The 23,346-nt window shown below is 40.3% G+C and overlaps 1 protein-coding gene across 2 annotated transcripts in view; it reads right to left on the bottom strand.

Moving 5' to 3' along the window:
• Adamtsl1 (ADAMTS-like 1) overlaps positions 1 to 23,346 on the bottom strand; it is a 462,751-nt gene that overhangs the window by 319,316 nt on the left and 120,089 nt on the right. For both annotated transcript variants that reach the window (XM_005388722.1, XM_005388721.2), the window contains exon 3: positions 14,434 to 14,479. In XM_005388722.1, the coding sequence (XP_005388779.1) occupies positions 14,434 to 14,479 (46 nt within the window). The remainder of the gene's footprint in view (positions 1 to 14,433; positions 14,480 to 23,346) is intronic.

The following is a 23,346-nucleotide window of genomic DNA, read 5'->3' as shown; positions in this document are numbered from 1 at the left end:
GAAACACTCTGTTTAGAAAACTTACGGAGGGACAGGGAAGGGGGCAAGTAGATAAGAAAAAGAATTAAGATGTGCTATGTCCATGTACTAACCCCTCACAGTCGTTATGTGTGACAGGTGCACTGATAAAAAATAAAAAGATAAAAACTAAACTTTGGTATTATTGTGTAGGATATGAACAAGCATCATCTTGTTTTGTATTATTGTATTTACTATCATTTTCTTTGATCCTTTTTCTACTTTATTTGGCTTCTACTGAGTTAGTAAGATTCTCTGCATTTTCTCTGCCAGTTTGGAAGTTATAGGTAGTATTTCTTTTCTTTTAATGGATAAACTTTAAAATTTAAGTATACATCTCCACTTAAATTCTCTAAAATCTAAATTTATTTTGTTTTTCTTTTCTTTTTAATGTATAAATATTAAATGATGACAAATGATGGTCAACAGTTGATTTATTAACTCTTTTGCTTTTTTATTTAGTGTCATAATAAACTGTCATAAACTTAGGTGGCTAAAGCAGCACAAATTTATTATATCACAATTCTGTAAGACAGAAGTACAGATAAAGTGCAGCTCAATGGGTCGATTGCTTAGAGTTTTAAAGGCCAAGCAAGGTGTTGGAAAGGATAAGTTGCGCTGTGGAGGGTCTGAGGATGGAGCCATTCACCAGCTCTTTCAGGTTGTTGACCAAGCCCAGTTTTTTGAGCTTGTGGGACCAGTGTCCATCAGCTCCTACAGCCTTCTCTGTGGTTCTTAGTCATGAATTCTGGTAATTGTGAATTTGCCTACTCACTGAAACTTATCTGTTAATTAATGCTTGTGGTGCTTCAGTAGTTGTTCATAGATGAGGGAAATGCAGAGAAAAATCTGAGCGGCACCATGAGCACGTTCCCAGCTGTGGCTGAACAAGGAGTGGCTCTGCCTTGACATTCCAGCTCATACTGCGACAACACGGCTCTCTGCGGTCTATTTAGCACCAAGTTCTTCATATCTATCTTTGTAGTTCGGAGGGTGCTATTACCCTTTAAAATGGTCCTGAGCACAGCCCTGAAATGGTGTCTAGTGTTTCTAAGATCAAGAAGTCTGTGATGTGCCTTATACACACATCTCATTTGACATTGTTTAGAAAGGGGAGGATTAATAGATTGAAGTACTCTGAAGTTTTTTCGTACACTTTTTTTTATAGTTTATCTTTATAGTTTATACTTATTGGATTATAAGTATATTTTTATCTTCCTTCTCTCTCTTCCTCCAGTCATGAAACATTTGAGGATGGACAATCCTATAGAAACTTTTAATTTTTTCCTAGGATAATGTCTTGTACATATTCAATAAAATTCAATTAAATTGAAACCAAAGGACTTGAATTCAGTTAAACAGGAATAGAAAAGTACATGTCAGTTTACTGTAAGAAACAACTCCTTGGCCATTAGAATTGTATAAAAAATACATAACATGGAGAAATTCCTTGTCAAGGAAAAAAAATCCTACGGAAGCTAAAGACTTCTCAACAGTGCTATCATAAAGCAGGGTTTACAAATTCTTTTTTAATCATTGTTGTTGCAGAGTTATTTTCCTTACACAGGAAATCTTGAAGAAATCTTACACAGGATGCTAATAAATTGAGCAGGTAAAAGCAGAGCTCTTCTGGATGAAATAGGACTTATGCTCTTAAAAATCTGCTGTTTGGCCTTTAACACCCAGGCGTGATGTCACGGTGGTGATGGGGAAAGGGGGACCATGGGAATTGAGAGATTCATCTAAATTATTTCCAATATCTATTTCAATTCAAAGTAAACAATACTGAGCAAGAAAAAAGTAAAAAAGTAGTAAGTGACACACTGTAAAGTACACTGATCTATCACTGAAAATCTTCCACTTGGAGAAAGAGGAGTTTTTTCTTTCTGTAGTGAATATACTTGGGAAAAGGAAAGCTGGCACATTGTAGAGTCTGAGTGCTGAGCTCCAAAGCATATTGACTCAGTGAGAAACGTATGGATAGGGAACCCAATAATGGCTCTTCATGCTGCCCTCTGTGATGACTGTATTTCACTCAAAACCTTAAACTGTACTGGAAATCTGAGCTAAATACTCCCCAAGAGCCACTGGCTACTGCTCCTAGCAAATTATAAAGAAAAATATAAAAGTCCTCAAAGATAACCTTTTAAAATTTCACAATTTCCTCTGAAAAGGAAGAGAATGTTTAAAATACAAAGAAAAATATATGAAGGATAAAGTTTCTAGAATAGTACAATTCCTAGAACCGTGGTGTAATGGCCCTAGCTCGTAATACTCAGCACAAAGGTCTGGGAGCGAGCTCTCAGAGGGAAAAACTGAAGGGTTTCTGTTGTTTGAGTTTCAATAAATCTTGGTGTTAATCAGAAGACTGGATGTTGCTTATCATTTCTAGGCTCATAGAAACCAGGATGAGCACAGGCAAGTATCTGCACGTCAGTAACCTCTGCATGGCAGCTTGCTTGGCTCCATCCCACAGGGCACTCTGCCAAGGGATGAACCGCAGCACTAATTTCTTTCTAAATCATTGTCAAGTCCCTGCTTCGAGCATCTCTCTGGTTCACCAGAAGCCAACATACATCTTATGAAGCTAAGACTTGATTAAGTAGATTCTGAAGAGCCCTGACAATAAATTCATGTCCTCTTGACAGGCAGAGAGGCTCAACGGGCAGTGAATTGTGTTTTCAGCAACAAGTCTTGGATTGGCTTTTTCTGCTGAATTTAATTTGTACAATTAAAATTTTTAGTGGGTGAAAGACTTCTAGCCTTGCAGAATTATAATTGCTACAGTAAACTTATTGGAAAATCTCTTTTCTGTAAAAGAACATATGTTGGAAAAATGCTTAGCTTTAAACTTTTTTTAAAATCTGTTATATCACTCGCTAAATGGATTATCTATATACCTTTCTTGTGTTATGTGAAATGAGCACAGGTTTTGACGTTTACAAATTTGGCAGAATCACTTTTTCATAGCGTGATCTATTGATCTCTTTAAATATTGCAATTTTTATCTGTAAAATTGGAGTAGCACCCATTTTTCCAGGAGGTTGTGAGGACTGAATGAGTTATGGGGTGAAAAATCATTATGCACCACCCCTGGTGTATGGCAGGTAAAGTGTACCAGTTCTAGCTCTAATATCCTGTGAGTCCATGACTTTGCCGGGATCCCTTTAAAGCATGCCGTTGGTCTTCATCTGTCACTTTGAGTGAAGAGGACTGTGGCCCAGGCAGGTTAAAGCTGTTTGCCCAGCGTCACGGAGCGAGTTAGGAGACGGGGCTCATATCACATTTTCTCGTTCCAATCTAGCTCAGCTCTGTAGAAAATGACGGAATTAGCCCTTAAGTCTCTTCATCAGTTTAAAATTTAATCGATAAATTGTCTTCAAAAGTCCATCAGATCCATATGGCTCCATTAACGTTAAGATAATATGCAGGTACACTTCTGCTGAAGGTCTACTGGAACATTCACCTCAGAGGAACATTACGGCAGCGCTAAGGATGTTGGCAACATTGCAGAAAACAAATTCTGGGCTGAGGGAGTAGATATGCCGTTTCATACTAACATCCTTAGAAAGGCAGCTGCACGACAGTGGCCATGGATCTCCACAAAACAACGCAGCAGTCATGTGAGGCCCCTGGCTTCTTGTCATCGGCATCATGTGTGTGAGCTGGGAGGCGGGACTCTCAGCCCAGGAACGCCAGCTCACGCCGCTCCTGGGTCCCTTCCAGCTCTTGCTGGTGCTCCCTCTGAGGATCTCTGTGGCTTAGGAAAAAGAAAACTGTGACCAACTTAGGGGAAAGTATTCCAGGGGGATGTCATCAAGCGGACACCATCCTGTGAATACATTCTATGTTGTATCCTCCTCAACAATCTGGAACTTTTCATATTAGCTTGAGTCACGAACAAGAACAAAATTTTCAATAGCTAGGAAGTTTATTTCTTCTGGGAGAAAATGTTTAATTTTAGTGAACGTTAACATTGATGGGGTGCTCTGACCTCTGTTTCACTGGTTTCTGTCTCTTACAAGAAAGAGTCAAAATGTACAGAGCTATCTTTTTTGTATCTCCATTATGGCCACGATTCCTGCAGAGGAATATGATAGATGAGTGTTACTATTACTTTCATTTTATGGTCAAGGAAACTGGGACTACGAGCTGCTGAAGAGCTGCCTCCAGCCACAAGTTAGAGGTCCCAGAGCACCCAGGCCTGTGATCTCTCCACTGAGCAGTGTCCACACCGGGCCACTCCCGTGAGGGTCAAGGGTTGAGGCAAAGCATAGAAATTAGGAACACACTGAAAAGATGAGAAAAGTAGAGTGAATTAGGAAGTGTCCCATAATAACTGTCAGCAAAAGCATTAAGAAAGAAAAGAAAGGTGGGCAGCAGTCAGGAGAGGGCCGGGGGAAGAAGAAGAGCAGAAGACCCGGCCCAGCCCGCTGGAGTTTGGGTGGTGCAAGGCACCCAGGGAACTTGGCCGGCTGCCTGGGAGCTAGCACTGCAGAGATGTATAGCCACCAGATCCACAAACGAAGGAATCTGTGAATCATTAAAAATGTTTATTTCTTTATGCCACAAATGATAAAACAGTTAGTCATAAAATGCGAGGTTTTTTTCCCTGAGTAATTGCTGTGAATATTTTCAACCATTATTCTACAGGCTCAGTGTTTAACTAGTGAAAAAGAAATGGTGTGTTTGAACCAAAACCAACCTCCAGTTGTCCACATGGTACACTATGCATGTACATTTAAAGATTAATTTATTTGCAAGATGCTCAGAGCCTTCTTAGTATTGATGCTATCCTAGGTTGGACAGGGACTCTGTCTTCAGAAAAACAAAATTCACTCATCATTTCTTTCTGGTGAAAAACTGTTTTACTGTGTTATCTAATTTCTTCATGAATAATAATAATAATAATAATTTCTCAGAGCCAAATCTGAGAAATTAGGATGCACTCAAAAATTTTTCCTCTAGAGTGCATCTTTTTCCCTCCCACAGGCTATGGCAAGTCTTCTCATTACCAAAAGGAGAAGCACACACAGAAACCACGAAGTCCTATAGCTGTTTTAGTTACCATTCTATATGTGCCCGAGCTTGTGACAAGTACGACTTTTTATGGTAGATATTCATTGATCCCTTGGGATACAGCGCTGAAACTATATAACAATTCCAATCAAATATGTGTCTGGTCAAGAAGAGCCAAGCATAATAGGTGCACAGACCTAAGTACCCAGCCTGAGAACTGACATTGTATAGAAAAATCTGTTTTGCTTTACTTCAGCTGAAGAAAGGGGCACTACAAGTTTGCAGTTCAGCCAGACATGAGGTCTGATGTTTTTATTCCAGAATACCTGGAACTTGTCAGCAGGCAAAACAATCATAAGTTCGCCCTGAGGCCACAGTGTAAGGCTGATCTATACAATTTCAAGTGCCCTAATCATCACTTTTTAAAAATAATGTATTCTCCCAGCAAGTGTACTTCATTAGAAGACAGGCGGCAGTTGAAGAAGTATAGCATATTCATTTGCCTAGGCTGCTAGAGCAAAATACCACAGACCGGGTGGATTAAGTGCCAGAAATTTATTTTCATACAGCTCAGGAGGCTGGACGTCCAAAGGCAGGGTATGAGCAGTGTTGGCTCCTTCTCAGACTTTGCTCCTTGGCAAGGGACGGCTGCCTCCTCCCTGTGTCTTTACATGGTCATGTGCATGCACGTGTGCATGTGCGTGTGCGTGTGCGTGTGTGTGTTCTTTCTAATCTTTTCTGATAACAGCACCAGTGATATTGTATTAGAGCCTATTTTAATGACCTTCAAATTAATTACTTTTGCAAAAGCCTTGTCTCCAAATACAGTCACATTGTTACTACCGGGAGTTAGGCTATAACTCAAACCACAGCAGGTAGGAAAGAACAGAGCCGACAATCGTGAAATCCAACACCATGCTGAATGCTTTCTAGATATTTTCTCTTGTACCCCTTAGAAAAATCCATGAGGTGGGATTTTTCAGTGCTTCCAAAAGAAATATAAAGGTCACTGAATACTATAAAAATACTTTCTCCTGATCTCATTTTAGTTTTCATATTTTATTTAAAAATTATACTAATACAGGCATATGTACTAATTATCAAAAACTTAAAATACCATAATGGTATATGGAGCAAGAAAGCAACATTTCTCCTCTCTCACGCAGCCATGCAGGGACCCCTATTCTAGATGAGGTAATCACTGTGATCAGTTTGATGCATGTCCTTCAAGACCTGAGGTCCATGTCACATACCCAGACATGATTCACTTCAGAGATTTCTAACAGCTGAAGTTATTACAGATATTACTGCACAGTTCACTTTTTGTACACTAACAACTTGGAAGAGCTTCAGAATGTAGTTCATGTAGACACACCCCACCTTATTCTTTGTGTGTGAGTGTAAGTGCACATGCGTGTGTGGGTGTGTAGTACTGGGGATTGAACCAGGACCTCACACACGCTAGGCAAATGCTCTGTCTCTGAACTACATCTTCAGCTCTTCCTTCTTGTAGTGACTATGTGGCGTTCTGTGATATCATTATACCACAGTTTATTTAACCAGTCCCTTGCATTTTTTTCCCAGCTAACACCCACATAGTGTTCATGTTCTCTGTAGATATTTTAGAGGTACTTTTTATGGGTAAGAACACTGAGATTGAAGACGGCTGACACATTCATTTAAAGCACGTTGCTGGTAAGTGGCAGCCTCGAACCCAGGCAAGGCCACATTCCTTCTGCCACAGTGCTGCTGCCTGTCCTCAGTGTCCATGTGGGTGAAGGTGAAAGACGCACCTTTGGAGCACTCTCCGCCTCCTCCCACCCACAGGTCTCCCTGGCCTCCCACAGCCTGACCAAAGGTAAAGTGCACGAGGAATCTATAAAGCGCAGGTGAGCACGGTCCTGATTTTGTTCTGTCAGTGCACAAATGGGGTCTTAATAAAGCTGCTGGGAGAAGACACATTCTAACAGAATTTAAATGAGAGCAATATCTTACACTGAAGTATAAGGAAAATTCCTGCTTTTCAACTGGACAGAAAAGGAGGGTGTACCACGAATGGGTCTATTGGGAAGCACATTGCCTTGGTCCAGTACTGGGCACATAAGCTACCCCAGGACAGCCAGCCAGGGTTTCCCGGTGCCTCAGAAGCCCTCTAAGAGGTGGAGGATTCTGAACGTTTGTTAAGAAGAAAGTTTTCACTCAGAACTTCTTCCCCACGGAGCAGACTTTCTGCTTGAAGTTAAGAAACCCACCTGCCGCCTTTCACCTTTTGTCTGAGGTTAGCGAGCCTTGTTTCTGGAGAGGAGAGGTACACAGAAAGGGTGTGAGCACCACCCTGTTCTCCTGAGCCTTGCTTCCTTTCACACAAAGCCCATGTCTGTGGGGGGGAGGCCAGGGGACACTCCGAGGTGGGGACACTCACCCTTGCACGAGGGGCATGGGGTGGATCTGAACAGAAAGTAAGTGAAGTCCACTCTCATTTCTCAAAATACTCTTTCTCTCATTGTAGCTTCAGAAAAACCCATCATATTTCAAGGCTCAGCTCAAGTGTCACCTTATGTAGGACATCAGTCACTCATTCATCATATGTACTGAATGCCTGTGATGCTTTAGATCAGAGGTCTCCAAATTTTATTCATGTCACCATTATTGTCTTGGTGATTTGCTAATGGCACCCCCTAGGTCAAATGAGTTCTATTTATTAAGTGGGCAGGTCCAAACAACTGAATATGCAATGCATTTGTGTCCTAACAATTTAGAATGTGTTTGAAAAAGCATGTGCATGACCTCAAAAAATAATGTTTTATTTCATTCATAAATAACAACCTTTAGTTACTAGTGGAATATGTGCACGGCACAGTTCCTCAACCCTAAAATCAGATTGGACAATGCCACTATAGTTTCCCATCTCATGTTGATTACCTCACAGTTCTTGCTTTCTGTCAAAGCAAACTCAACTCTGTGAAGATGAGATGTCATAGAAAAGAACACAGCGTGGTCTTGTGGCTTGTACAGTGTTCAACAGATATCCCTTGTGATTTTCTTGACTATTTAAAACATCCCATGAGTGTGCCGTGTTTCTTGGTGCGCAGCTTCAGAAGCACGGTGAAAGGCAACGCTAGCCACTAGATGTACAGTGGCAACAGAATCAGATCGTGCTGTGATTTCTTAGCACTCTGTGCTCATATCCATAGTGATGGCTACCATGGCTTATATCTAGATCCTCCTCCAAGTCTCAAGTGCTCATAGGTGGAGGTTTTATGAAGTGATTAGATCACGGATGTGTGAGACTCGATCAGCCCACTAATTGGTTTAGCATAGTCCTGGGTGTGGGTGATAGATTTACTGAAGAAATAAGATGCACACTTGGTGTGGGTGGTATCAACCAATAGGCTTGTAGCATGGATAGAATAAAAAGGGAAAGGGAAGGAAAAGCTTGCTGCCTTCTGCCTGCCACACCCTGAAATGCTTTTCCTCTGTTATGCCCCTCTGCCATGCCAACCTGCCTTGGAACCAGCCAACTATGGTCTGAAACCTCTACAAACTGTGAGCCAAAATAAATCTTTCCTCTAACTTGTGGGTATTAGGCATTTTGTTCCAACAATGAGAAAGTAACTCAGAAAATGGTGTATATCATAATTTACTCTGTTATTATTTAATCAGTCTCTGATTCCCTCAAGGACAGGGAGCCTTTTTATTGATAGCTGTGCCTCCTGTCCTTGGTAGGGCAGAATAAGAGTCGGGGACTCCATCATTTATCTGTCGGTCAAATAAAGATAAAACAAGGGAATAAATTAAAGAGCAAGCAAACAAACAAATGGCCCTGAGAAGTGATATGTTTTATATTTCAGCTACTAAAACAAGAACTAGACTATTGGCTAGAAATGGCCCAGTGTACAGGTCGCTGACTCGCTCCTGCAGTTGTTACTATTTAGCACAGCATGTGCGTGCACTGTGGGGGTGTGCCGCTGTTTTGAATGTTGTTCCAACAGTTTTCTTCGTATGATGACCAAGGGAGACGTGTAGCAGAGTTATCATTTCTTTTACACGTTACTATTTGACTCTTGACACAAACCAGCACATGTTGTCTGACTTCATGTGGTCCAAAAGGACCTCTGGTAAAAATGGACCTAGGGGCCAAGGGGGACTTTGTTTTAATAAGTATGTGAAGCATGGTATGCGTACCATGGATTTGCACAGCTTCACAGATGAAAATTACTGGTCAAGGTAAACGGTCCGGTCCAGCAGTGTGGACACAGGATGTGTACTTGGCTTCTGCTGCTCACAGCGGCCCTCCTCATTCGGACTCTGCTTTACTGCCAGTTATAAATCCTTTCACTAGAGTATCTGTGGTCATTACAAAGATATCTTTATTGATCTGCATTCACACCCAGTTCCATAATCAGATATACTTATAAAGAACTGTACAGTGTAAGAGTTAGAAGAGACCTTCGGGGTTACTCAGTTCAGCACGCTCACTGGGTGTAAAACCCGGTGGCCAGAGTAAGCTAAAAACTTGCCAGAACTAGTCTGTTCTTTCTGGCCATAACAGCTGCTGCCCTCGGCTTCTGTTACAATGGCACACAGGAGACTTTCCATGACAACGATGCTGGAGACCATGACAGTGAGCTGGGTCAAACTGAGGATGAGGTAAAATGGCTCAGGAGAAGATATTTCATCTCTAAGCTCCGCCCAGGTCTTCCCACCAGTGCTGCTCCCATGCAAGCGGCATGAGTGCTCCCTTGAATAGCCTCGGCTCTCTTAGTTATTTCTGCCTTCATGCCCTGCCTCCCCCCACCCCCCAGAGTGAGCCGCAGTTCTCCTCTAGACTGTAGGTCAGATTCTATTTTCCCTATTTAAAATATTTCAGGAGGTTCACTTTGTACTTAAGACACAGCCCAAGCATTTCACAATATCCCAAATGGCCTAGTTCCTCACTACCTTTGATTTTATTTTTTATCTCCCAGTATTCATTTCCTTATCCGTACACTGTAGATCAGTGGTGGCGAACCTATGACATGTGTGTTGTTATGTTTTTCTTTTAAGAGAGAAGCTGTTCATAGGTCGTTGCCTTTCTAAACTGAAATCTCAGCATTCAAGTTTAATCGCAGCGTTGGCACTTGGGGACAAATAAGTGGTTTTGGGTTGCAGTTTGGCCCTCGGCCTCCAAGAGGTCCACCACCCTCACTAGGTGCTGTCTTTATCTTTGCACTCACCACGCTCATGGGCCCCTCAGAGCCTTTGCGCGATCTGTTCCTTCTACGCGGACTGCTCTCTCATGGATGTCATGGGTGCTCACACCTTTGGCTTCTTCCTGCCATCCCTACATCATTGCTCAAGAGGACCACCCCAATTATCCAGATCTGGAGTGAACAATTCTCTGCATAGCACTGACCGCAACTTGATATATTTTTCTTTCAGACTACTTGCTTGCATGTTTATAATCTGTTTTTATTTATTAGAATGAAAACTTCAGTAGAACTGGGTTTTGTTCACCAATTTATCCAAAGCTGAGAACAACTGTCTTGCTCCAAAAATATTTTTGTTTTAAGAACAGTAAAACTCTGCAGTGGGGCACTATGATCTTAGGAAAGAATTTAAGAACACCAGAAGTTACTGCAAGCACCTTGTGGTCATTATGTTGCTAATTACAGTCACTATCCACCAAATCAAACTTAAAGATTTAGGAAGTGAAGAAAGAAGCTTATAAGCAATGAAACAGTCCTCTAAATAATTTGGAAGTCAGTTTAAATGTCAAATTAAGTTCAAGGGGATCACATTTGAGATTTGGTTTGAGTAAACATTAAGAAGTGATCTAGAGAGACCTTTTGAGGGCTTCTTGAATTCACTCAGTTGTGGTTGAATCTCTGAGACTAAATGACGTGCTTGAATGGTTTGATTGTTATACACGTTGTTTTTCCTAATGGTGTCCTTAGTCTTTGTTCACAAAGAGGTATGGTCTTTCTGCCACTTTACAAAAGAGCAGATAACTATAATATGGGCAAGATTAGATGAACTACATCCTTAGGAATGAAAATGGTCTTCTTGGAGCAGCTAGAAACAGAGTAAGAACCGAGACTGAGAACTATGTAAGCATTATGGGAACTTTGACTTTCAGGTACTGATAGATTCTACCTGCAGAATGACTGGCAATACATTCTTAAAAGTCTATGAGCTGGTTATTCAGGAAAGCCAGAAAAATTGGAAAAGTGGGGAGATATTTTTACTCCTCAGTTTGCGTTGGGGAATAAGAACCTGAAGAAATATTGAGGTACAGAAAATAGGAAAAGAGGCTCTGTGGAGGCCAAGAAGCTCAGCAGTGTCCCGGGAAACTGTCTCAGGATTAAGGAGTGATCCTGAGCCTGAGCTGAGAGACTCGTTTTTCCAAATCGAGTGTCTAAGGGGAAATATTTAACCGGGTTGTCCTGAAGTTCTAAGTTTGAAAAATTGGAATGTGATTATGAAAAGATCTTTTTTCAGGAGATTTTTGTTTTTTTGGCACTGCTGCTTCTGTCATGGCCAAAAGCCAGAAAAAAATCTTCAGATTATTTGAAGACTCTAGGTTCTCATAAAAAATTCAATGTCAGTTTGATTCTACAAGCTGTAAAGACTTGGCTCTTGTAATGCTATGGGTTGTTAAGTAATATTAGGCCAGAGTCTTAGCCTGCGTCAGTCCATGAAAATGCTCATAACAAAAGCAAGGAAACTGTGGGTAGTTCTGAGAGCTTTAAGGACAGGGAAGGCAGACATCTGCTCGTGACACGGTAGGCACTGATCTAATATAGAAGAGTTAGGACCCTTTCTGCCATTCGAAAAACCACAAAGGGAAGGTCTTTAAGGAAAGACCGTAACATCATAGCATGAAATAAAAAAAAATGATATTTAAGATAAAGCTACCATAAAAAGGATAGTAAAGAGAACCACTGTGTTAAATTTCATTTCTTTTAAAAAAAGTTTCCTATCATTTCTAAAACAAATGGTTCATATTATGTTTTGAAGAATTTCCTCGACTTGATTTTTAAACTTATCAGTAGTTGGAGTAAGTTTTGTGAGAGGAGCGCATGGCGGCCGTGCACGCTGCATTCTCTCGCGTCCCGTATCTTCAACCACTTGGCAACATTTTCCCCACGGAACATCTTTTGGGAATTCTCTCCTTTACGGTATCTTTTGTGGCGTATCTGACTCTACATTCTTTTTCTGCTTGAATGTAGCAATTCAACAAAAATCCAATGTTCCCTTCTCTCATCATTCCATGTGCTCTCTACCTAAACAACTGCTTCCAAAATTTCCAACTTTGTGTTCCTAAGGCATTAGCTCTAACCTCTCTCCCAGATAAATATACCTGTTGCTTAGTTTGATATGTCATTTACAATTAAGCTTGCAAGTCAAACTCAATAGTGCCCCTAAGTCAAATTTATTATTGTATTCTCCAAAAACTTCTCCCGATTGTATTGTTTCTGATAATGCATTAATCAGGCTTCTAGAAGCCTGAATGTTCATTCTGCATTCAGCAACTTCTAATGTGTGCTTAGTATGTGTTAATGGCAACCGTCATAGGTACTAGGGATAAAGAGTAACCGAGATCAATAACACTCTTGCCCTCAGACAGTTTATATTTTAAAGGCGGAAGACAGAAAATAGAATCATCAAGTAAGACAACTTTTGATGGAGAGAAATGCCTCAAGAAAGTAAAGAGTGCATACCTATTTTGAGGGATGGGTTATTATGCAGGACAGTCAAGGAAGCTATCTTGGGAGGGGGGAATTTGAACTGAGACCGGAATCACAAAAATGCCAATCATGCAGATATTGAGGAAAGAGCTTCTTGAACAAAAGGATCAAACACATCACTAGTTTCAAATGCTTGTCCAGCCATGCAGAGTGACGGTAATTTTGATCCCTCTTGAATCTATTTCCTCCTGGTTTGAGCGTTCCTTACTTCTTGCACTCCGTTCCCCATTCCAGTGCAGCCCTCCTGGCACGAGGGAACGACCCTTCCTAAGGGGAATCTCCCTCTCACCTTCTCATTCCAAAGCCTCTAAGAACTCCATTATTCATGGGAGCAGCGCACACTTGGAAGACTGTATCCAAACTTCTTCACGATATGCTGACGTGGTGTGATCAAAAGATATGGTGAATGTACAAACAAACACAAAGGTATTACGGTAAAGACACATTGCCTTTAATCCCTCTCAAAATACTCCCCGCCCCCTTGCCTCGGGCACACTTATGTCATCATTCCCGCCGCTTTCTGAAGCAGTTGAGGAAGTCCTCTCCTGTCTGCCTCACGGTCCTGAATTGATGCAAGATGTTTACTCTCGTAGTCATTTTGACTTCGGGGAAGAGCGAGCAGTTGCGCAGGGCCAGACCCTGTGAATGGTGGGTGAGGACACACCCCAGTGTCTCTACAAGCCCGCCTTTCTGTTGGATGGCCCTGGGCAGCAGCAGTCACTGTGCTTTTGACCACGTCTCATAAAACACTCACTAAAGACAGCTTCCAGAACTGTTCCAGAAAATGACAAGAACAGTGGCATAACAACGTTCCAAGTAGGGAGGAGTATTTTGAGGGGCTGATGGCAACACGGCTTTCACTGTGTAATAAACCTTTTTAAAAAATTAATATTTACATATATTTTGATCACACCTCATATAACCTTAAATAGTTTTCAATGCTTGCATTTTGCTGTGCACAGTTTACTGAAATTAGCGTTCAGAACAGATCTAAACGTTCCTGCTTCCAAAGTTGCCTGTTATGTCTCCACCATTTGGATCGATTTTCCCCTCACAGCTAAGATGGGCCAGTCTAGCCACCAAGCCCTGTTTCAAATAAACTTTTCCTTTCAAGAGCCTTTGACTTCTCTGTGTTAATCTGGAACAACTTTGTTCCTTTCCAATGGCATTGTCACACTTTGCTCTGGAGTATGGTTGTTGCACACACGTATCTTCCCTCTCTGCACCCCTTACTGCACGACAGATGATTTAAGACAGTGACACACGTTTTTATCTGTGGGCTAGCGCAGTGCCTCACGCATACCTGGCACTGAAGGATACCTGCTGAACAGATGAATGAATTTGTCAAATTGCAGTTGGATTAACTGATGCTTATTTCGTGATGCCTGAGTGTTCTCTTCTGTCATTCCTCCCACTTACTTCTAATGAGACCTCTGTGTGAAAGGGCAGAGAGATGAGGGGAAACAGAGTCCTTGAAACAGTCTAGCTAGCTTCAACCTGGCTCAGTGGGTAAAAGTTTACATTGAGGAACATTAGAATGACTGTATAATTAATATAATGTGAGATAATAACCTTGGGGACATTTTTGCTCACAATACATAAAATTTCTTAACACTTTCCAAGGTTTAAAAAATACATCTTTGCAACCAGAGAACTTCATACTTACCACATTACTGCACGTTCTATATCTGATATTTCTTCCTTCACAGCTCCTAGGTCACAAAAAGAAAAAGGATCTCTCATTACTACCTATGAAAGGCTCAAATTTTCTATTACTATACGAAGCAATTCTAAGTAGGCTCTTCTGGGTGTTGCTATTAAATAGTAAACATCTGAAGAAGTTGTACATAAAAAATGGATTCCTCTATAAGTGTTGAACTGAAGCATTCATCCTGCTTCAAAAAATTTAGAATGAGTACTGCTATATGATAAATCAAAAAAGTATTAGAGCAAGGTTTTCTGAAAAAATTTATGTTTAATGAATCCTGTTTTCTTAATTATTTGTAATATAAAACCAAAGAGATATTTCAGTGGAAAAAAAATGTTAAATTTTGAATATGGTAAAAATTGGATGCAGTATTCAACACGTCCTCTAAGGGTATGAAAGGTCAGAGTTCTTGAACAATTACTTTTATTTCTAAAATATATGTTCATGATAGAGGTTCTGAAAAAGACAGATTACCCAAAAGAAGGAAAACGTCCCTGGTAGTTGTCTCATGTAAAGATAATCACTATTATTTTTATTTACTTACTCCTTTCTGATGCAAAGGAAATCACATCATTTATACAGTTTTGCAGCTTGTTTTTTTCTCCACTTCAAATTTTTTATAAGTATTTTCCCAGGCTACTAAATAAGCTTTAAAGATACTACACCGAGAACCACATGATATTCCGTCAAATAATATAACAAATTTGTATAATCATTCTTTCATTACTTGTCATTTAAGTAATTTTCATAGAATTTGATAAATCAGAGTAGAATAAACCATTATTGTATATATGTTTTATCCAAGTTCCTGTATGTTTAAAATAGATAAATTTCTAGAAAGGGAATTATTAAACTAAAGGGAATTAATTTTTTTAAGCCACTTGAAAGGTATTGCCAAAGTGGATTTCATGAAGGTTGTGCCATTTTCTATTCCCACCGGCACTACATGGGCGTTTCTGTTTTACTCAATTCTTCTGAACAAAAGTAATTAAGTTTTGATAAAACATTCAGTGATGGGAATTCATGAATAAAGAAGTTGCATATAAAACTTTTTACTCTTTAGAAATTTTATTCTTTTGAAATTAAACCACATTTTTCAAAAAACAAGTAAAACGATTACGGAATTCCAAGAGACCGAATATACTAAGAGCTAACAGTGATGGAATTCTAGGTGTAACCTTAAGTTTGCTTTGTGTATTAATTTATTTAATCGTCTCAAAAATCCTGAGAGATAACATACAATCACTGTATCCATTTTACTGATGAGAACACTGAGGAGGTTACATATGGCACCTAAAACACCCAACCATTAACTTGTAGAGCTGTGATATGAAACTAGGTCATCAGGCTGCAGAACTTATCCTCATAATCATAATGCTTTAATGCCTCTTAATTCATTTTTTGGTTCAACAAACATCCATCGAGCTCTTGTTACATGCTGGGTAGCAAACTTACTGTGGAGAGTACAAAGACTGAGGAATACAGCTTGGGCTTTGCTTTTAAGAAAATTAATCATAATCACAATCAGTATAAAAATACTGCATAGTAATGATGTTATATCTTGAGAATACTGACCAGAAAATATCATCTGAAAACACAATTACACTGTGGGTAAGTTAGGCCTAAAGACTTGGTTATACTAATGTGCATTAAAATTAGAAAAGAAAGGGCCAGTCAGGTAGTCAAGGACGAATTTAGCAGTACCTTAAACAAAAGGCCAATGAACTTTGTGTCCCACTGGAAAAATTTTACTGTCTTGATAATAGATGAGGCATGCTGGCCTAGATGAGTCTAAAAAATGTTCCACTTATATGAGAAACATTCTTCCTATGCCATATTGCCCATGCTGTTTGCCACAAACAATCTGTATTTTCGTGACTGTCAAGAGGTACAGGGCTGGACATGTTGACATGAGTATGCTGGTCCACATGATGGATGATTCTATTCCTTGCTGTGAATCCACAAACAAGCAGCCCAGTTTGAAACATTTGCCTCACAGGCCAACTCATCATGGGTCCACTCTCAAAGAAGAATCTGTGCTTCTGGTTGCTGCTGAAAAATATCGAGTTTCTGAGTCTGAAAGTATGAGTTAGGCTTCAGATTCTGGTAAATGCACAAAGTAATGAATTCTACAACTGTGAGGCCTTTGGTAGCGTGCTATAGAGACATTAGTGTTTACTGAGTGTGACAGAGGTTTCAGTTGTGAGCTTACTGGTGGTACATAACTAACGGTGCAGTGGTTAAGAGTGCTCTCTTTGAAATTAAACTCCTCTTTTGGACTCCTGACTCTACATTTCAGTTTGCACACTTTTTTATTTGCAAAATGGGGTAATATTTATTTCCTAAGATTATTATGAAGATTAAGTTAATTAATAATTATGAATTACATCATACAGTGCCTACTACATAGTAAGCATTATGTAAGCATTTGATATATTAAGTAAGTGCACAATAGATATAAAAATATAAATATTGAGATGAGTATAAGAAGATATAGAGAAGAAACTATAAGAAAGACTTACAGGCATGAAAAGATTTGGTATGTTCGTAAATTTTTGAATAGTTCTCTTTCTTTTGGAGTTGCGGGTTTACATGGGGACTAGAGAAATACCTTCCAAATACAATAGGCAAAGGGGAACTCCCAAATGTTTTAAACAGAAGAGATACAATGAATTTCGCTTTAAAAATGAACACTGGTATTAATTACTGAGACAGAGCTACTCTGTCTCCCACCTTCTTTCTGTTTTCTTTTCTTAAATTCATGTCCATGAAAGGAAAAATGGAAATTCTGAGTGAGTAGTTTGAGGACAGGGTTATAGATTCCCCTCTTCTCGCAGAAGTCTCTAGTCCTCTCGGAGGGCTTTGTCTCCTCGTCTGTCAAGAGGCCATAAGACTGACAGTGCACGCAGCGGTGATCAATGGTATAATAACGTGCTAAAGCACCGTTAAATGACAACAGGTTGTTATAGAAACATCACTCACAAAAGGAAACAGAAAAATATCCCCTTCAATAGTTTAAATGAAAACCGGGTGTGGTGGTGCATGCCTGTAATTCCAGAACTTGGGAGGCTGAGGCAGGAGGATCAGTGAGAGTTCAAGGTCAGCCCAGGCTACAAAGTGAGCTCAAGGCCGGCCTGAACTGTATCATGAGATCCTGTCTCAAAAAAAAAAAAAAAAAAAAAAAAAAAAAAATTAAATGAACTTTCCCCCAGGTATTTTAACGTATAAATACTTACACAGATTCTACAAGTATCACTGGAAATACGAGATAATAGCATAAAATGCAAAAGATTGATTTAAAATTTTTTTAGGAAAAACAAAACAACAAAAAAACCAAGAAAAACACTTGTCATATTTTCCAAAGTATACCCTCCAATTATCCAGTGTTTAATATGAATTCACAAATAATTTATGTCCCTACATTACCTTCCCTTTACTGTATCATATTACTGAGAGCTTAATTTGTCTGAAATCTGATATGAAGGAGGTAATGCTTAAGTTTGGAAAGGTGCTCATTGCTGGAAGACGTTATTACATAGTGGATAATAATGGAAGTAGTATCCTGTCTATATACCCAGTACCTTCTGTAAATCCCCAGCCCACCATTGGGATATTATCTGTAACCTTCCAAGAACTCTGGAAAGTTGTCATATTCCCATTTAATAGATGAGAAAAATGAGGTCAAGAAAGAAAATGAGGCTCAGAGCTGTATACACGGAAAAGAGAACCCTAGGGGTTGGGAACCTGGGGTTGATTAACTCCAGTGTTTATAAAGCAATAAAAAAATAAGATCTGACATGCAACGTACTAACGTTAGCCTGAAAATCTGGGAAGCCGAGCAAAGAGTTGGCCTGGGGCTGAACTGCATCTTATTGATACTATATCAATTTATCAGCTGCTTCTCGATTCTGGTAAGTCCACTTCCAGTAAGGCAAACCTAGACGTACATTGGAAGATCTCCAAGAGAAACACACATTAGAAAGACGCAATGTGAAAAGACTTCAGTGCAGGGAAAACTCATCATGAAACCGAATTCATTACATTTCAAAATAAATTGTTCGTTAGCAGCAGAGCGACTATTCCATCCCGAGGATTTAATAGCTGCTGAGTGTGAATCTCTTCATCCGAGGCATTTAGAGGTCTAGCCACAAAAGCCTCATCTGATAATTCATTAGTAAAAAAATTTTCTCTTTCCTTCTTGTTTATTTTTAAATTTTATTAATGTAAAGCAGCTGAGGGAGTTCCATCAATTTAAATAAATTAAAATCCATCTCTGGAGATGAAAACAGACACTAGAAACTTTAATCCCAGGTAGCACGGAAAGTTATAGACCTTGGATACCCAGGACTGAAGTCAGCGTACCCCTCCGTGCACCCCGTAAGACGTGATACGAGGTTTGTGAGTTAAGCACCATTTCAGTTATGGACTCAGAAACTGACTCAAACCTGAAAAAGCAAAGTATAAATATTAGGATACACTCCAACCTAAATTTGTCCAGAAAATTCCTTATTTGTTTATTTCAATACTTTACCTCTAGCCAATTATTTCATTTGGATTTACTTTCTTTTTTCCAAAAAATGAAAATCATCTCAGTAAAAACCTGCTATTTGTGAATTAGTCAGACTTTAATTCACTTATAATGAGATTATTACAGACTTCAGGCACACTTTGTCTCTGGTTTACATATAAGGAGCCACTGAGATTCTTCAAGCTCTTACAATCCTGATTTTATCTTAATTTCAATTATCATGATTTAGTAAACTTAGAAGAAAGGAATTGCTATGGAGACTCTGCCCTTGAAGCCTTTAGCAGCTCGTTGGCCTCTTCCTTCTTTTTCCTCTCTGCTCATGTCAAGGCCCCCAGAAAGGGAGGTGTATTTGATCTATCTCTTTTACCTTAAAATTCTTCTTACCGCCTCTCTCTACAAACAGATCCTTCTAGCGACATTTTCAGACTTCTACCTCATGTCAGGGAACAGTTTCCAGAAGATCTGATGACTGCGTCCCGAAGAACAACTGCACTTGTTTCAGGCTCATGAAATCGGGCTTTGTCTGAGACTTCTAAGCAGCACGGAATGCTGCTGAGTAAGAACAAGTTCCTTTTTTCCCTGAATTCCAACTGCCTGAAAATGTGGACTCACAGGCAAAGAACTTTAAAACAGAACAGGCCCATCTGCTTACAAACCTCTTCTTTCAGTTATTCAGGAATCTATAGGCTATTTTTAAGAGAACAGACATAAAACCATGTCAACAATTCAAGACAGAGGGACCCTGAGCCACTTGGACTGTGGAAATAGAATGACCGAAGTTCCACAGTGCACATGGGCTTGTAGGCACAGCAGGGGTCTATGTCACTTGGTTCTGGATCACTATGCCTTCTTCACCCCAAGCGAGCGCTGCAGTATAGTAGGAGGTTTCTCCCCAAGAAGCCAGTTGAAACACTTCCACATTTTGGGGGCTTTTATGGAGACCTTACAAGGAATGACAGATTTTGAGAATACCACAGAGAAACAGGTGCAAGAGTACAGCCAGCTTCTTTTCATCTGCTGCAGACACACCATTGTAAGAGGTTCCTTCAGGGATAACACTCGGTACTAATCAAATGAACCCTACAAAGAAAGCTATATGAAACTCCTGACCCTGAGCACAAGGCCATCCTCAGAGGTCCACTGTCGTCATCTATAGTTCAGGCTGAATGCAGAAAACCTGGGCATAAAGCTGGAGTTTGTGCATGACAGAGTGGGTAGATGTGGCCTTACCGGGCCTAGCAGAGAAAGCAGAATTCAGCAACATCCCATCCTCGAGGCTTCCGCAGGTCTCACATTGTAACCTTCCCCCTTAACTCTGTTTAACTTTTGTGCTTAAAAACCCATTCCCTTCATGTTGTACATCTCACTTCATATTTAAGGTAGTTCATAGTTAATTCTGATCTATGTGTCCTAAAAATCTTGCTTATGTGGAAATGTCATTTGGAGGGAACTGGGTCCCAGTGAGAGGAGGCAATTCAGCACTGTACCTGCCTCAGAATGATCTGCAGACTGTACCTATGGTCTATCTTTACTCATGATGTGCCTCTAAATAACTGAGCGTGTTCCAGCACGAACCTCTGGTGAGTGCTCCACTAATACGAGTAGCTTTGAGTTATTTTTAACAAACCTAACGAACGTCTGTTGACCCTGGAAAATGATTTTGAGCTCACCTCTCATTCTCCACCGTACTTCCAGACCACCACCTCACATAACAAGAAACACGCTTACAAAATTGTCTGCAAATAACGTGTAATCTGGTAACACTTGCCTGTGAGGAACTGACCTTCAGTAGTAAAAGGTGTCTTTGATCCTCTTTGTAATTAAACTTAAGTTCTTTTTTTCCTCATTTGAGGTACTGTTTTCTTCACTGGACAAAGCCACAAACATAAAGTATCATCAATACACACAGCCATCAGTAGAAAAGTAGCTTTAAAATGAGACAGAGGACCTCAGTGCTTTGGAACTTTCAAAAGCGTGCATAGAAATATCTCTGTTTCTTAGCGGCCTGGAGGAGGGGTCCCTGAGTCCCACGCAGGATGTGTGTTTGTTTTCCACTGTTTCTTCTGCATGTGACACATCATACAGCTCAAACAGATTAGGGCTACGGGAGAGATTTATTTTTTTCCAAATAGATAGATATGCAAGCCAAACTACTATGACAACTTGACAAATGTAGCTTTTGAAAATGCTTTCTGTTGTAATAATACAACGAAAAACACAGAGGCCGGCTGCCAGGCGTGCTTCAGGAGTGCGCTGGCTGGGAACAAGCACCGCCCTAGGTCACGTCAACTTTTCAGAACCTGCGAGAGGCTCTGACGTAGCCGAAGGAGCCCGAAGAAGAGTCAGCCTTAAAGCTGAACTTTCAAAGCAGTTTAAAACTGACCAGGGGATAGCGGAGGCCCAGTTTGAAAAACAGGGCCATAAATTGTGGACTAGACTTAAAAAGTGTTTCTTTGGCATAGAGAACATTGTTATGACCTAAGTTTTACATTTCAACACTTCTGCTCTATAAGAATCTCTCATTATAAAAACGTACTGAATGCAATGCCGATTTGGAGACCCTGGCTTTAGTGCACAGAGAGTTACTAACACCTAATGTGGGGACTAAATTTGATAAAAATGGAAATTATGTAGGGTTGGGAAAAACACTGTAAGATAACTTTCCTTCTAGATGTTTGATCTCCTTTCAATCAGAGGGAATTAACAAAGGTTCTCTGCACTTTCACAGATTCCTAAACAACAGTTTAAAGGCCTCAAAGCTGTTAAATTAAAACTTAGACCCACAAGAGAATATTATAGATTGAATTCTGGAGTTTGTCCTCTAAATTTAAAATTGGTTTATTTGCTGAGTGTTTGATATGTTCTAAATTACAACTAAAAAAGTCATTGCCAGGTTTTTTCCAAACAAGCATGATTTTACATCATAAAATCTTCAAAGAAAGACGTGCTACAACAAAGCATCAAGTGGTCACAAACACGGGCTGGGGTTGGGAAAACGAGGAATATACTTATGTAATCAAAAAAAGAGACTGCAAGAACCGTAACACTGTAAACCGTAATGATCATGCCTGCTTCTAATGGAACCAGAAACTATTCTGAGCACATTGCTGAGACCATCTAGTGAAACACGTAGACGAGGTTCTTCCACAGTGAGAACGAGCCCCGGGGCAGTGCTTCCTGGTTAAGAAGCTTCTGTATAAAGCTTTCTGATTTGTGAGTCACTTAACACATTCATTGAGTATCCAATCTAAGCCAATCTGAAGCAAGACATTGTAGAAGATACAAAAATGATGACATCCTCTGACTCTTACAAAGGTATAATTTAGTTGGAAGAACTCCACATTAATTAGAAAAGAACATACACTAAAATGCCGAGTCAGCAACTAGTGAGCACAGTCTGGATACTAACTAGAGAAGGAACCTGGAAAAGGGAGAGACAAATGACAGGGGAATAACCTAGAGAAGATGTGCCAGGTAGGATGCTCTATGTGGGACACAGACGTCTCAAGTAACTGAACAGGGAGAGCTCAAGAATCAGCCCTCACTTCCTACTCGTGCGTCTCACGCAGCTAGGACGGGCTCCTTGCCCTACGTGCAATTTCAGTAAATTCACCCAGAGTTGTCTGGAGATCTGCTACATACAGGGCAAGCAGGCAAAAATAAAAGCAAGATAAAACTTGTGGCCATGCCACCAAGTTTAGTGCCGAACAATAATTATAACACAGCCAGACTATGCAGAGTTTACCCAAGTGATACACACAAAACATCTGGTAAGCACAGCCCGGCAAAGCGCAGGGGTGCCACTGGAGTAAGGCGTCCATGACACGCAGCATCGCAATAGCCCAGCAGGGCAGGGAGCGGCATCTCAGGTGGAGGCTCCTCAGGACAGCAGCCCCAGAGGCAGCCAAGCGCCCAGCACTTCAAAGGGCCAGGACACAGTGCTATGGTCACCCAGGCCTCTTTTTATTTTTAGAAAATCTTATTTGGTCTCTTGATTTGCTTTTCTTCCCCACAGTCTATGTGTTTGATCCCTGAGCCTTGGCGCCTGGAGCGCCGTTTCCATGAGCATTTCCTGAGGAAAAGCAGGGAGGGGAGAACACAAGCAAGAAGGAAGGACAGGAGGCTAAAGGAAGAGGGGGGACACAACAGGAAATGCTACCGGGAGTCTGCAAGAATCTGTTGGCCTCATATTTACTCTAAGTTTTAAATTCTAAAACTTAATTAAATTCTTTCTGTGATATACTAAGGATGGGAAGTTTAAAATGAAACTAAATAGGGGCTGGGGATTTAGCTCAGCGGCAAAAGCGCCTGCCTGGCAAGCGCAAGGTCGTGAGTTCGGTTCC

The sequence above is a fragment of the Chinchilla lanigera genome, unplaced genomic scaffold (assembly GCF_000276665.1).
Source record: "Chinchilla lanigera isolate Chin_1 unplaced genomic scaffold, ChiLan1.0 scaffold00033, whole genome shotgun sequence".
NCBI classification, from domain to species: domain Eukaryota; kingdom Metazoa; phylum Chordata; class Mammalia; order Rodentia; family Chinchillidae; genus Chinchilla; species Chinchilla lanigera.
This window is presented reverse-complemented; position numbering and strand designations above follow the sequence as displayed.